At 41.6% G+C, this 16547-nt stretch overlaps 1 protein-coding gene across 1 annotated transcript in view; it reads right to left on the reverse strand.

The window, feature by feature from the left end:
* Positions 1-16547, reverse strand: part of LOC126284993 (odorant receptor Or2-like) — a 55915-nt gene that overhangs the window by 5561 nt on the left and 33807 nt on the right. Inside the window, exon 4 of the mRNA XM_049984285.1 lies at positions 6364-6519. Within this exon, the coding sequence (XP_049840242.1) occupies positions 6364-6519 (156 nt within the window). The remainder of the gene's footprint in view (positions 1-6363; positions 6520-16547) is intronic.

Consider the following 16547-nt stretch of genomic DNA (forward strand, 5'->3'; position numbering starts at 1 on the left):
CTCCATAAAAAACACGACCACACCATAACATCACCACCTCCGAATTTTACTGTTGGCACTACACACGCCAGCAGAAAACGTTCACCGGGCATTCGCCATACCCACACCTTGCCATTGATCGCCACATTGTGTAAGGTGATTAGTCAGTGCACAAACCTTTTCTTCACTGTTCAGTCGTCCAATGTTTACGCTCCTTACAGCAAGCGAAGCATCGTTTGGCATTTACTGGTATGATGTGTGACTTATTAGCAACTGTTAGACCATGGAATCTAAGTTTTCTGACCTCCTGCCTAACTGTCATAGTACTTGCTGTAAAACCTGATGCTGTTTGGAATTCCTGTGTGATGTCTGGACAGATGTCTGCCTCTTACATATTACGACCCTCTTCCACTGTCGACAGTTTCTGTCAGTCAATATACTAGGTCGGCCTGTACGCTTTTGTGCTGTATTTCCCTTGACGTTTCCATTTCATTATCACATCGGAGACAGTGGACCGAGGAATATTTAGGAATGTGGAAATCTCGCTTACAGACTTATGTCACAAGTGACTCCCAATCCTCTGACCACGTTCGAAGTCCGTGAGTTCCGCGAAGCGCCCCTTTCTGCTCTCTCACGATGTCTAATGACGACTGAGGTCGTTGATATGGAGTACCAGGCAGTAGGTGGCGGCGCAATGCCTCTAATATGAAAAGCGTATGTTTTGGGAGGTGTCCGCACACTTTTGATCACATAGTGTAGTACAAGATTGGCCTCAGTACAAAGAACGATGTGACTGGCGAATAATTAAAGATACCCTTAATTGAGAAACAACCTTTTTCTCATGTGATACAACAAATAATATATGATGTTTTCTGTTCATAATTTTCCAAAATATAGAGTTATTGGCGATGGTGCGCAAGCGAACTTTTGCGCTCTATGGAATTGTTTATGTGACTACCATGTCTTGTTTTTATTGCATTACCATGAATGAAAGGAAGAACTGGAGCTCTGTAAAAAACTGACATAGCGTACAGACGTGCAACTGACTAGGGATTGAGGACTCAATCTGGTCAATTGTAATCGTGGAAGTATGACTGAAGGAAAATAAATGTCTCACTTGACATACGTGGCAAGACTTCAATCAAAGTAGACGTGTACCTATGCTAATTTGTAGATAAGAATAAACTGCTCTTCCGCACTTGTTATCAAGACTTGGCATCGAATATCTTTATGTGAGCTTCCAGAATCTGACTTTGGTGACTTTCCATTATACTACTATTTCTGATAAATTACGTCAGCCATGACGAGCCTGACTGGGGTATACTGCACATGATGCAACTAATTACCCGTTATCGAAACTGGCTTTAGTAGACGTTCCTGGAAGAATAAGTTGAAGGGTATAGCTAAAATTATCATAAACTCAACAAACATATTGTTAGTATGTAGCGTTATACTGATGATTGGTGAGGGTGTGTAGTGGTAAACAAACAATTTTAGTAACAATAATTGCTGTAAGCTTTGTGACTTCTTATTGATTCCATAAAATAGACAAACATATTTTTACATATAAAATTTCCAGATTTCTCGCCTAACTAGCACAGAATAAAGTAATAGCCTCGAAAATTATTATTAGTTATAGATGTTCGAACTATTCTTGACTCAAAATACTTTTTATTTTCTTGTTTGAGGACACATCCACATGAATAGGGTTGTAGCCCGAAATTCTTCAGGGAACATGCATGCCAGGAAAATGTTCATATTGGCAGGATGGCAGGACATGCTGCCTAAAACAAATTCCACAAGACTCTTGAGCCAAAAGCTACCAGATAGTTATAACCAGTGACTGTTACAAGTGCTGCAGTGTTTACTGTATACATCCAAGGATACAAAAACTTCACAGTTATGTTTATTAATCGGTACGCACATGGCATATCATGGAAAATTCATACATCCACTTTCTGCTAATAAAGATATTTTATCAAAATGACAGCAAATGCTTCGCTGCACTGTGGAAACATCGCAGACAAAAACAATTACTAATAGGATACATCTCAGTAAATGGACTACAGAATATCCTTAATGAAATTTGAAGAAAGAGGTGAATTAGTTTAGTAGCAGGATGAAGTTCGTTCTGCCACATTTTGTTTGTGTAGGTTGTGTATATTCAGGGGCATGCATATATTCAGGGGCCCTTGGGGAATAATTCACCCTTCTGAGAAACCCTCAATGCCTCACCCTGTCCCTCCCCCTCCAGGTCTCTTTGAGAAATCCCAAACCTCCTACACCTCGCCAATACAAGCATACTTCTGATATGAAATTAATTGACTACTTAATTAAAAGGATGAATTAATTACCCTTTCACCTCTGAGAAACCCCAGTCCTCCAATCGCCACCCCTACTTCAGTCCTCCTCGCCAATTAGTGGGAGAAAGATTCTGCACTGAAGAGGAAGGATCTCAGGGCACAAAATGCCAATAAGTGCCAACGTAATATTTCTTCATATTCCTTATTTAATCAGTATGTGGGGGACAAGGAACATCGCTATTGAGAAATGACTCAAATGCAGTATGTCAAATCTTATGACTTCACCTCATATCCTACTGGTGAACAGTGGTGCAGTTAGGTCACAAATCTAATGTTTTTGAGTGATTCTCAAACGTAGAAAATCTGTTTTGCTACGAAGAAGGATCATCACGAGGCGACGGTGAGTATTTTAAGTGATAGATTTGACTCCTGTAAATTGTTAAATAATTAATTTGATAGGATAGCGCAACTGGAATATTTCCCCCCATTTTTATAGCACAACTGTGTGAGCTCTCCTTCAGTCCCCAGAATTAGCCAGCAAAAACACAGTATTTTCAGGGTAAATGACTACCTCCATCTGCATATTTGGGTATTTCAGTACACACAGAAACATGAAGTAACCACATGAGAGAGAATGGAGATGGTTTCCCAGGGATCAAAGGACACCAACTTTTGCTGGGCGCTCACTGGACTGACAATGTGATGGTGCAAAACATGTCCTCTATATGGGTGAATTACGAAGTGCCCAGTTTGCATTTGGCAGCCTTTTTGATTGTATGGGTTATAGTCAACGTTTGGAGGAGAGTGCTTTTGTTCTCAGACATCTCTAATTAAAAAGCTCCCAATACATGGCGTGTGTTTTTGAAATGTAATTGCTTGTTTTGGTTTCGTCTTGATCTACACATGGTGATGGGCTATGTCACTCTTTATGATGTGATCATGAGTCAGTAGTTCCCACCAACATTGCTTGGGGCACTGGGACTGCTCACTAGTTATCCACAGGCCTTGACATGAGGCTTCCAGACTCACTGGGAAGCAGAATGCATTGTCACAACAGTCCCAGCTAAGTGCTGTATGGGAATTATTTTTCTAGTGCCGTGCATCTGCTCCTAGCTGTTAGCTCATGGATGTTTTATTGAGTTTATTGGTGGCTGTTCGTCACGGATTTTCACAATCTTAGTGGAATGTATAGGTCTTCATTAGCGATGGTTTTTGTACTATATTATACTCACTGTCAATCTCTAGCACTGCAATCAAAGCAGGACATCACATGTAATGTTTGTGACAGCAGAAAGTTAGTGCTTGCTGCCACCTAATAGCTGTTCAGACAGTAGTGCAGAGAGTTGCCATCAGCTTACCCTTTGTTTGGGTACTGGGGTGATTCCAGTCTGTGCACCATACAGGACAGCCCTGTGTGCAAGCCTCTCTGCTGCCCTGCATGCACAGGAGAATAGGGTACAGCCAGAACAGCTGCAGTTCCCAGGATATATGCCTTGTGGTCGTTATGAAGATGCGATTTGAAGTTTTTTTTTATAGATGTGGGTCGTGGTGGTGGAGGAAGCTGCTTGTGTAATCCATCATCTGTGCATACAAGATCTCAGATATATATCGAGTCTTTCTCCCACTAATTGCAACATTCTACAAAGTCGTTCAACCTGTTGAGATATTTCCCATAAAATAAGCAACTGATCAATCAAGAATGACTTAATATATTCAGGGAACCAACGGCTTGTGGGATCGATGCAGTAAGGATTATGACCATCAGCACCAGTATCCACCAGTAGGATCTGACATGACGTCATAAGAGTGGAGGTTTTGGAAAGAGTTATTTGCAATGAGGGAGGAGCTTTTTCCCCTTCATGGTGATCAAATAAAGGATATGCAGCAATATATCACTGACACATTTTAATTCCCTGTCAGGAGTCCCTTCCTCTGCAGATGAGACTGAATATTTTTCCCACCAATTTCCATATGGTGGAGGGGAGGAGTGAAATGAGCAGTGAGAGAACTGGGAAATTTCTCAGGGATGAGGTTAGTGTTAGGGATTTCCCTGAGGCGAATGAAGAGGAATGGAAGGAAGAGGGGAAGGAGGTCATGTTAGCATTTCTCAGAAGTACCAGTCATTGCCAGGGTTCATAAATCAACATCCAGGAGGCCATAAATCAATTAACAGAACAACAGATTCGCCTCAGAATGTATGCTATGTTAGCCACCTTCAGAAACAAATTTCGCCAGAAGGAACTTTACCCTAGTACATAGGTTATGCAGCAGGGAAATGGAGGTGATCCATTCCCATGACAGTTCATAATAAGTATGGTGTAGTTACAGCTGACCATGCAACACATGCCTCAAATTCTGTAGCCAGTGGTCGAACTGTGTTACAGGAATTCTCATTTCCTGGTTAAGACATAGGAAAATTTGTCACACAGTTTCCACTTCGTCCATACTAGATTCAACATGTGCACCAATGAAACCGTAGGATAAGGTACAACACAGCGACTTTGGGTTTCGTCTTTTTTGTCAGACATATAAATGGATGAAATGGGGCTGGGGAATATTCTTTGGCTGAACAGGTCACATTTTGCTGTGCATAGAGCTGTAAATGAATGGAACTGTCGCATATGAGGCTCCGCTCCGCCATATATTGTGCAGGAACATCCACTGCAGTCAATTTAGTTAAGTTTGTAGAGTGGTTTCACAAGTTCCTTTACTCTTACTCAGTTTTTCATCTAGAAGATGACACCTTTTGGGAACTGTTGGGTGAACAGTGACATATGCACGTTACATGGACCTTCTTGTGTAACATGCGCTTTCAGCAACTGTGTCCACACAATGTTTTCATGCACGGTGTATTCACACTACGTATTGCTTTGGTGGTGAAATGTTTGCTCAGTAAAACCTTTGGTAATGGCCCCATCATCTCGAGGCAACTGCAAGCTGTGTGAGCTTTCATATCGGCCGACTTAAATCCATGACACTAGTGGTTGAGGAAAATCAGAAAGATCGTGTCTCTCAGCACGTATCCAGGCTGTTCCTGATCTGAAGGACAGCATAGGACAACTTATTGCTCCGGTGACTTCGCATATGCTGCAAGGAGCTGACGACTGTGCCGTGTTATGGATACAGCATGTTTCTGAGTCAGGAAACCATACTGAACACAGTTTGGAACGTTTTACCATATCCTAATAAACTTGACAGAACCAACGTTATCATGCGTTTGATCATTCCTTCCCTTTTCCTGCATCCACATCACATCCTGACTGCTTACAGTACCACAGTTTCGTTGGGTAGCAGGAAATAGGAATTTTTTTTCCAGAACATTCCGTAAGCTTGCTGATTAATGAAGGTACTTATGATGTATCAGCGTCCTGTGATGTGTACAGCACTCACTGTAGCACTCGGACATCGAAAGTTTAATTGTAAACATGTGGTACAAATCACGAAACGAAATGAAACTGTATGGGACAAAACGCAAATGTTAAACTCTCCACTAAAAAAAATACTACTGCATGACTGAATTCTCTAATATGGTTGTTCGAGACAGATGAGGGAAACTGCATTCCCACCATTTACGCTGTCGCAGAGCTTAATCTGTAAACTTGTGTTAACGGTCTTAGTGCTAAGTGAATGATGAGTGATTACATCAGTTCTATGACGTGTAAATTGTGACTTTCTCAATGTTGTGAGAACGTTTTGTTATTATAACGGTCTTATAGTCTTACGACATACATGGGTAGTTCACGAATTATCAGATGAATGTTTTTCAGCTACAGCACTTCTTTGAATTGTAATTTACTGTAATTTTTGCTACAGCAGTATAAACAAGGTATTGTTATTTTAATTATTATTATTACTATTACTAATTACTATACAAAAATATTCTGGAATTTATTTTTGTTACCTATTATTAGAATCTTAGGCAGCTCTGCCGCTTAATAAGTAATGGTCATGGGTAATTTTATGCTTGTTTGGACAGGGAAGTCGCAGCTGACAGTGACACCCCAGCCCCTCCTGAGTCAAACCCCCGATCACTGTCTGCAATCTACATAGTAACTGCAGACCATCAAGCCTAGACACTTACTGTCAGAAACGCCTCCCTGTTGATGGGGTACAGGTATCCAGCCATCAGAACCAGTGGCTTCTGTGCGCGGCTGACGAGGATTCTCATGGCACGCTTGAAACGCTCACTCGCGTCCATCCATGAGCAGCTGTATGCTGCAGCTGACACAGCTTCCGCCTGTGGACATAAGTACCATTTAGTTTTATGTATTATTTGACGATGAGGTGGTTTTGAACTGCGCTACGGTTGACTTCACTTCAGTGGCTTGTTTCTGGATTCTGATCGCTAGAGGAACTTTGGCGCAGTTTAATAAATGGCTGAGCACGGTGTTGTTACGGAAGATAGTGAGAACAGAATTTTGGATTGATACTTTGAGAGCAGGGCCATGGAGTGCACGTGGCATGATTGGAACGCCCTTTCCTGATGAGAGCACAGTAGGAGCCACGTAGCAGCTAACAGTATGCTGCAGGGCTGCGTGTTGTGTCCTGTGGGAACTCACAGTTGTATGTGCCGGCGGTGGGTTCCACCAGGAGGAACGAAGTACACTCCAAGAGAGGATCACAGTTCTCGGCCAATGTATTTACTGTTTGTGTCACTGAGGACACTGCTAGAGATGCAATTTGTGGATCAAGTTATTACTGACAGCGAATGAAACGTGACCAGCTTTTGGTGGGCTGTTACGTGTGCTGATGTCTAAGGGAATAGAATTATTGCACTAGTGACGAAAGTCACACTGAGAGATTGATTATTGGCAAAGCAATTACCCCGTTCTAAATAAACGTGCTATAGAAAATCTGGCTGAAGACGCCATCCTCGGTACTTGACATAGATTGCTTTTTCTGTTATGTGACAGTTTTGGTGTTCGCTTAGTAGGACTAAGGAAAGAAGATTCATTAATATTTCGAAGAGGACACGGCACCAAGTGATTTAGCTGCCATTTAACAATATTTAAATAAGTTAGTTGGTAACTGTTGTTCAGTTTCAGTGTGGTTCATTTGTAATTGCTACAGCAATTTAGTGCTACAGTTTATTAAACCTGGTAACACGCAAGGGGCTTCTAGCCATAAAACTGATCATTATGCATAATTGTGGCCTCCTTTTCTTATTGATAAATAAACATTTCTGATGACTTGAATTCTTCCCTTGAAAATAAATGATGTCATCATAAGTTAATTATTGCAAGCTCTGTTGGATCTAAGTATTAAAAGATTATCTGCTCGATCAAATTTACTAATTATATAAGTGCTTTTATGTTGCAGGATCTACTCTTGTGTGCTGAAATTTGTAGGACTAAATTGATATAAGGCCCAAATGCCAGTCATTGAGAGGGTTTGTATAAGTGATGTGAGCAGGATGCAGGGCCTAGCGCTAATGCTAATTTTTGATATACGTCGCCTTAATTCCACTTACTGTCAGCAAGGTTGGCTTCATTTTGAGATTTCTTTGCTTAACTTTCAATTGATTCTTGTTATTTTGAATTTTTAGATGTGTTCTAGATCTTTTAAATTCACTGTGAATCTCTACATTCAGAATTGTAAGGCTACGAAAGCTTTTGAGGTTGGGATTCATTACAAACTTTTACTTACATTTATACAGGTTGATTAAACTTCGATGCTTTGTAGTAAAAGTGAATGAATGCATTGACTAAATTACAAGAGACTTCAGGAGGTTGTATGATTACTATTGAAATTCATGATCTTTAGTTCCACGTAATTTCCTTTAAAATAGTACTTTAAATCTGCTCGTAGCATCTCTCTTATTCCATAAGCTTAGAACTTCCCTTCTGGTCAAAAATGACAAATATGTCTGCTTAAAAGTTCATTGAAATATATTGCGGAAGAAAGAGGCCAGTTTTATAAGCAGAAAACTCGTAGGCCATACTATTATTGAGCCAAGCCATAATAGAAAAAAAGTGACTTATCACCATGGAAATTTATGCGAGTCACTTGTCTGCTTGTTACTGTAGAAGAGGCCCGAGGCTATCTCTGAACAAGACCTATCCAACCATAATGGTCAATCACAATAGCTGATTAGCTGGTGCAGCTTTACATTTCTTGTGGATTTTATGGATCATTTAAGGCGAAAGTTTAGACTGATTTTTAGTTGTCATTGTGTCATATCTGTTATATACAAAGTGCTTTCTACCTCTGGATACATTTGAATTAGCCAACTGTGCTTACAGGAGCAACACAAAATTTGAAACTTATCAACTTTTACGAAATGCAGAGTTTCACAGTGTAGCAACACTTACCACTCAGCGACTAATTTCATGTTAGTCATGTGAGATTCAATTAAAGAGATATAAGTGGCCTCAGCTCCAGAAATGGTTCAATATACCCTCTCAATGTGTCTTCCTAAGAGTGTGAGTGAGTTTTTGGCTTATTTTCACAGTATCCTGTGTGCTGTGAGACAGTAGTTTCTCAGCATGTGTGCATTCCTGCCGACTCACGTCGTTCTCTCCTGAATAGCGAGGCGTCAGTCGACGAGCAGGCTGATAAGAGGTCACTGTGAAATGCCGAACAGAAGCGGTCTCATCAACCAGCACCAGTCTGCCTTCACTGCACTGCACAAGACCTATGTCGTTGAAGGAGCCACACTTATCGTGCAAGCAGGACTTCTTAATGTTCCAGTGCAGGTTCCGTATGTGTTGTCTGCACTTATCTATGGAAGTAGCTGCATGTCTAAGGACCATAGCAAAACTCGTCGCATCAGGGGCATACTGGAGGCGGAACTTTGGGGCCAAGGTGTGTGACAGAGAGAGTCTGATACGGCCTACGAGTCCTGGTATGGCATTTAAGCCATCCCTGTTTTGCATCGGTGCAGCTTCATTTTATATGGCACAGCGGGATGATGATGTGATATTACTCTGTGATAGAGATACGTTTTAGTGAGGCTGTTGCCATCTACGTATTCTAGCTGATGGTAGCTTACTTTGTGTATCGATGAAGACTGTACTTGTTTCTACATGTTTGTGTCTAGCATGTGGTTAAGTTGCTGATTGTAGGTCGCTGTTGTTGTACTATTTGAAGGGCTAGTGTTCTTGCCACCAAATTATTTCTTTGCACCTTTCATAAAGATAGTTTACAGGGTGCAGCACAGTATTTATTATGTATGAGTATTTCATTAACTTTTTTATCGTGTGTTATTTGGTGTACTACTCAAGTTCTAATTGTTTAACTACTGTGAGATAGGAATAAAGTTTATCAAATTTATATTGTTATACCATTGGTTAACTATATAAAGTGCAATGCTGGTCTTTTTTGCTTTTGAATGCACTCTGGTTCTGCGAGGTTTATATTAATACTACAAACTTCTTGATTAAAAGACTAGGATTGCATAACGTCCAGCCAAACGTCACAGTCACCGAAATTCTAAGCCACAATTTCGTAGCAGAGTGTGGTTACAAATAATGTTGGCATGGTGCTTGTCGTAATATTAGGATAATGTTAAATGTTATTTGGGTTCTGTGCCAGCGGTGCTTGTTGTCATATTACTAGTATGGCTCTTAGGGATACCCTTGATGCCCACTAGATACGTAAATAGTACATGGCTCTCAAGGTGGCCATTTGAGGGAACGCCCTTTCAGACACCATGGCGCAGTTGTTCCAGCAGCTTTAGCAGTTGGCGAGGGGACATTGAATGAGCAACTGGACGTTAGTACAGTTACAGTTGAAATACAGTCAGCTCTGACTGAAGTAGAGCTACTGTAGACGTTTTTCGAAAGTGAAGCGCCCTCTCATGCACAGATACAGTCATACAACTTGAATTCGTATCGTTATGTGAATAGGCTGAGTACTTTTATAATTTTATCTGAAGGGGGAGTCAGTAAAGATGGATCAGAGGAATTGAAGCTCACAATTATGTGGCTAGGTGTAGTAACAAATAATATGTTGCTGGTTGCATCATTAAAAGGTGACAGATTGAATTTAGACAAGGCGCAAGAGCAGGCACTCATCATGTGAGGAAACTAGAGCGCCTAGTGGGGTAAACAGTGTTCCAGACTGTCACATCTCCTATTGCTCATGATGAACGTACACAGCCTCTCTGTAGACTCAGTAGCAGAAACGACCCAGTGTCTGTAGTATTAGTAATCTTGAAGGTAGTAATGGATGTATTTAGAATGCATGTAGTAGAAATATTACAGATGTTACACCTAAGCTGAAAATTGATTGACACTCATCATGTGTGTGGAGCTGTGTATTTGAGTCTTAACAAACCTAGGCAACAACAGGGAGTGAGGTGTCAGATCTGTGATTAAAATAAGTTGAATGAATTGCTTATATATTGTGTTACATTAGGTGACATGTTTGTTAATTCCCCCCGCCTTTGTAGTATATTACGTGTATTTGAGCTACAGCATGGTATATAAACGATGGTCGCTCAGTCTTAGGTAAAAGAGGTGGTGGAGAGTTCTGCAACTATGAAATAGCAGTTTTATGGAACGTCTTAGATCTAGCAGACTGAGATGTTTTTAGCAATGAGGTTCAAGTGCTCAGTGCACAAGAGCATGCGTGTATCTGCTTGACTGTGAGTGTAGCGTCTTAGCGAGGCGTCAGGTGGCAACCAGTTAGAATAGACAAGAGTCTAACGTAGTGCACAGAAATAGTCACAGCAACGTGGGGTCAGCGTCAGTCCGCCAAAGGCTGTGGCGGGCAAACCCTCGTTCGGCACTAGGACCGTGCATCGCACTAGCTGTTGTTGCTTAGAAAACGGATAGCGCAAGTGATGCCCAGTGACGTCTGTTCACGGAGCAGCAGAGAAGGTGGACTCAAAAATGGTTCAAATGGCTCTGGGCACTATGGGACTTGACGTCTGAGGTCATAAGTCCCCTAGAACATAGAACTACTTAAACCTAACTAACCTAAGGACATCACACACATTCATGCCCGAGGCAGGATTCGAAGCTATCAGCAGCATCTGGGTCTCAACCAATGGTGACTGTCGTGTGCAGCAGACTTCAGTACGGCTCTGGAGTCCTGACATAGCGCGTCGTTCATAACTGTTTTGCATAAGCGAGGTCTGTGCAGGAAGCTGCTGGTGCATGCATGGTTCTATATTGTGGGAAGATGCGTGGCTGCTGTCACCATGTGGCGAAGCAGATGCAATAGCGAAATCATGAATAACCTGTAACTGAATGATCACACACTTTAATGAATAAAAGTCCTTCCAAATGCGAGCAACTGGTCGGCAAATGTTCCCTGTGGAGTGCACCTGGTTGTAACATGAGATATAATTGGGCTGCATCTGCAGACAGTGTTTACCTCTTCTTTGAGTAAGCCGAATTTCTCTTGCAACATAAAATAGAGGCAGTGTGCCAGCAAAATTTAGACATCTTTGAATCGTATTATATTACTTGCGATGTAACATAAAATTGCTTAAAGGTGGAAAGGGACTACATGTATTGTGTGCAAATGCAGGGGAACTGGCTACAGTCGTTAAACAGCTGAAACCTCTTTCGAAAGGCTTCCGGCTTTTTTTCTCACTGTTGTGGTTTCGTTGTATTACATGAGACGAAATCTTTGCCACATGAGGAGCCTATAGCGTCGCCTGGAATCTCTGATCCCACATCATTTTCAGATTCGCACAACCCAGTAGACGGAAACTTGCATAATAGTAATTGAGAGACTATGGCATGGTGGCAAATCTTTGGGCGGAAGGTGAAAGTGGGACGTGCTGCATGGCTGTACTGTTAAGTCTGAAAAACCAGTTGAGATGTTGCCCACAGCTAAAAACAGTTGAGCCAACATTGTATTCCTCCCCTTTTGGGATTGTGGTAGACTTTCCTGAGACGTCCGGACAACTACAGAGGTTTGACTGCTCTTAATGGTGGGCTCCAATTTTAGGAGTAGGAGGATGTTGGCAAAAAGTGGGAAGATGAAAAACGGCCAGTGTCCACTTGGTTTATGTGTGGAGGGGGGGGGGGGTAGAGAGGGGGGGGGGGCGTGGTAGAGTGTACTGCGTTCGAGTATGTGACTGCCTGCTTGGCTATAAATCGTATCTCATGTATGCACGAATGATGCCTAGTGCCTTGCTTGCGACACCATTCTCGGTTCCTACAGGTTATTGATGTGGTGAAGACAGCTATCCTCTCTTGTAGAATGGAAGGATAGCTATCGGGCTGTAGCATTGTTCCCTGTACCGATCGCAGTCTTCAGCTCTGGAGCCAAGTATAAGGCATAAACCAAAGGCTCAGACGGTTCAGTGACGATGTTCGATCCTGGTTTCTAAAGCTCCTCTCTGAGGTGGAGAAATGTAGGGCACTTCTCCTTTCCATCCTCTTAATAGATTGGGCGTGGGCTACACAGAGAAAGCAGTTACCCGAATAGCGGACTTCCTACGAAGGCCACGTGTGGGTTGATCAATATGCAGATATCCCGCCAAAGATACAGTAAGATGCTTAAGGGGCCCTGAGTCCGTCATAGCAGATCGGAAAAAGAATACGTTAATACTGCAAGAGCCTCTATGGAATGGCCCCAGAACTAGTCTCGCTTATAATCGCCAACAATGCTGACGTAGGGACAGAAAGTTGGCTAAAACTAGACGTGATTACCAATGAAATTCCTTAGTCGAACTGGAATATGAAGATAGACTGAACTCTGGCGGTGGAGTCGTACATGTACCAATAAAACTATTGGCGTCCAGTAAGTAATACATTCTTCTGAAAGCTGACTGGTTTTATCATCATCGTATTATTCCAGACTCCTCTGGCTACAAAACTCTAATTCTCAATCTAGTCTCTGTTTAATGCGGCGGCCTTATGTCACTGGGAGGGGTTGTATGCGCACAAGGCACCACTGTACTGATCCATATCGAAGACAACCTCTTGCTGAACCAATAACCTCCCCGCCATTCACGTACTGCTTTGCGCAAAGTGCATCCTCAAATAGGTCAACGGATGGAAGTTGGAAGGTGCGAAATTCGGGCTGTAGTGTGGGTGAGGAAGAACAGTCCAATGCAGCTTTGTGAGCTCATCACAGGGGACTTTTGGGAGGCCTTGCGTTATCTTGGAGAGGGATGAGTTCCTTTAGTGTTTTGCGTCGACGAATACGCTGAAGTTATCAGAATACATCTTAGTGTTTATCGTTGCAGCATGAGTGGTGACATCAAGCAGGATAACCCCTCCAAAGTCACAGAACGCTGTCGCTATGACTTTACCGCAAGAGGCTACGGCTTTGAACTTTTTCTTCAGAGGCTAGTTTGTGTGGTGCCGCTCCATAGATTGTCGTTTTTTCACCGCCCAAAATTGTCACAATCAGCCTCGTAATGCACAAGAAATCCCTCACAGATGATCCTCCATTGCTCTTTACGGTCTTCTGTGACCTGGCGAGGGGAACGGCGGGCACACACCTTCGAGTACCCCAACTGGTGAACGAATGTGTCAGCACTACCTACACAGACGACCAGTTGTGCATCGAAGTATCTGTGGTTCATCGATCACCTCGAATGAAAGTGTCTGCTTGCTCGAACACTGAAAGAGTCACTGTTTTGTGTGGGCAGCCTGCACGCGAGAGATCGGACAGGTTTGAACGACCTTGTTGTGATGATGCTAGACACCTGTCCTAACAACTCACAGTGCTTCTGTTCAATGCCATGTCTCTGTAGACATTCTAAAAGCCCATATGAACATCTGCGGTGCTCCGGTTTTCTACCGAAGGAACCGAATGGCAGCCCGCTGCAGGGAATGTATCTCCGTTACAGACTCCACTTTAATGCCGAAGTATTGTTTCGCCACCCTTTGGAACTTCATGAAACTATAAGGACTAAAGCAAGAATGTTCCATAATATCCCACAATAAAATCCTCATTATTTTCAACCGAAACTGGAGCAGAAGAAACGAAATTTTATTAACTGTTGTAAACCCTTCTGCTTGTCGACGCTAGATCTTGGAAGCGGAGAATACCAAATATTGAAGAACGGCAAGGACTGAATGAAGAATGCGTTCTGCTTAATCTGTTGACAATATGAGTACAAACTAGTTCCTATGGGACTGGAGGGAGCTCTATGATGTTTCCAGCGACTAATGTTTCCGCAGGTCTAAAAAGCTTCAATATTTCGCGTACCTAGAGGACAGGGTGTGTTATGGAAGAAACCTGTAGAACATAATGAAAAGCTCGGTTTAAGTTTTGATTGGCTCCGAGAGCACAAGTTTATTCTACAACAAGGTAAGTGTGAGTTCTTAAGGATAGAAGTGATTTTCTTAGGTCATTGTGTCACTCATAAAGGGATCGCACCGCACATGGCATAGGTGGGAGAAGTGAAGCTCTTTCCACAGCCGATGACAACGAAAGAACTGAAAGAGTTATCAGAATTGATCTAGTACTACCGCCGGTATTTTTGCAAATTTTAGCAAAATGGTGAGGCCCCTACATAACCTGTTAAAGAAAGGAGTACAATATGGATGGGCTGAATGACAAACTAATGGAGACGCTGCGTAACCTACCACTGCTTCAGTACAGATTTTGCAAAATCCATCATAGGGACAACAGATATGAGCAATTTAGCTCTATGGACGATCTTGTAGCAATGCAAAAAAGTTGGCGAAGATTTGCTTATTGTATGTGCATCTACATCACTAAACAATGTGGAAATAAATTATAATACCACAGAGAAAGAATTATTGGCTATAGTATTTGAATTACAGCAGTTGAGACCAATACATAAATGGACGACATTTTACACAGATAACAGACTAAGCCGTTAACATGAATATTCAGTGTAAAGGATGTTAGATCAAGACTCCTGAAGAGGAGACGTAAACAGGAATATGACTATGAAGCAATTTACAAGCCAAGTAGACTGAATTGCAGTGCAGACACTCTTCGTAGGATACGACCAGCTGAATCAATACTGACGAAGGTCAGTTGGCAAGCAAGAAGAGGAATAATAAGGCGAACATACAAAAAATCCAAGCCAGCACTGAAATATGACGTGATGAGGAGATATCAGTAATCCTGAGGAAAAGCAATGGATACTACAAAAATGCATGATAATTCATTGAGAGGACACCGGGGCATGAGCAGTACGCTCGAAAGGATAAAGATGTACAAGAAATGGTAGGGGATGAAAGGTAATGGATAAGAATGTATAAGTAATATTTGTCATGCAAAAGGATTACGCTTACACAGGCAAAGAATAAGTGTTGCCAGAAAACAAAAAAATACAGTGAAAACTGTATTCGAGAAGTGTTCAATGGACACTGCAGGCCCTTTAGACATGTCAACCACAGATATTAGAAATATGTTAACTTTTCAAGGCGCCTTAAGCAAGTTTTCGCTAGCCATGCCAATAGAATGTGAAGATGCCTAGGTAGCAGAAGCGTTTGCAGTACACACAATTTTAAGATGTGGGTTTCAATCAGTAGCTGAAATGTTTTAAGCGATGTTTTCAAGAGAGTTTGTAAATTGTTTCATATTTGTAAGAAGCATATAAGAGCGTAACACCCAAAGGGTGCATTACATCGTAAACTGACAGAGTATCTGAGATGCTTCGTGACAAGTGACCAAATTGCATGGGACAAGTGAGTACCATACGCAACGTTCATTTTGAATATAACACAACACAGTAGTACGGACTACAAGCAGTTTGAATTGATTTATGTCAGAAGGATAAACATTCCAGGAACATCACAATAAGAATCAGAAAGGTAAATTACGATTATAAGAAACATGTGAACGAAATATAAGCTTGAATGCAAGAAGGACATAATGCACAAACGTAATCAATAATACAAAACAAAAGTGCTAAAGAAGAACAGTGTGATAAACGTCTAAATCCAAAAGATTTCAGAGTAGATAATAAAGTTTTACTGTACAATGAAACAGCAAGACCTGTAAGATCTATCAAACCAAATGAACAGTGGCGAGGACCATACGAAGCAGTCAGAATAGGAACACAAAATGAAGTCATAAAAATAGGAGGAAATAGACAAACAAACCTGCATGTCAACTTATTAAAGTAGTACTTCTAATTTCAGGTATGACACACACAGTAAGAATACGACTACTACTACTAATGATAATAATAGTGCTACTAGGAGTCACATTAAGATCTAATCCATTGTCGATAGACCAGTAAGTTTCTAAAATAGGTAAGTCTTCAGGATTGTACTGTGATGATTTAGAAGAAGTAGAAATATGCAGTACCACAAGGAGGTCGGTAATGTACGTAAATTTAGATGCTATAACACAACTGTTTCTGAAGGCTGA

This window comes from Schistocerca gregaria, chromosome 8, assembly GCF_023897955.1.
Source record: "Schistocerca gregaria isolate iqSchGreg1 chromosome 8, iqSchGreg1.2, whole genome shotgun sequence".
Taxonomy (NCBI): domain Eukaryota; kingdom Metazoa; phylum Arthropoda; class Insecta; order Orthoptera; family Acrididae; genus Schistocerca; species Schistocerca gregaria.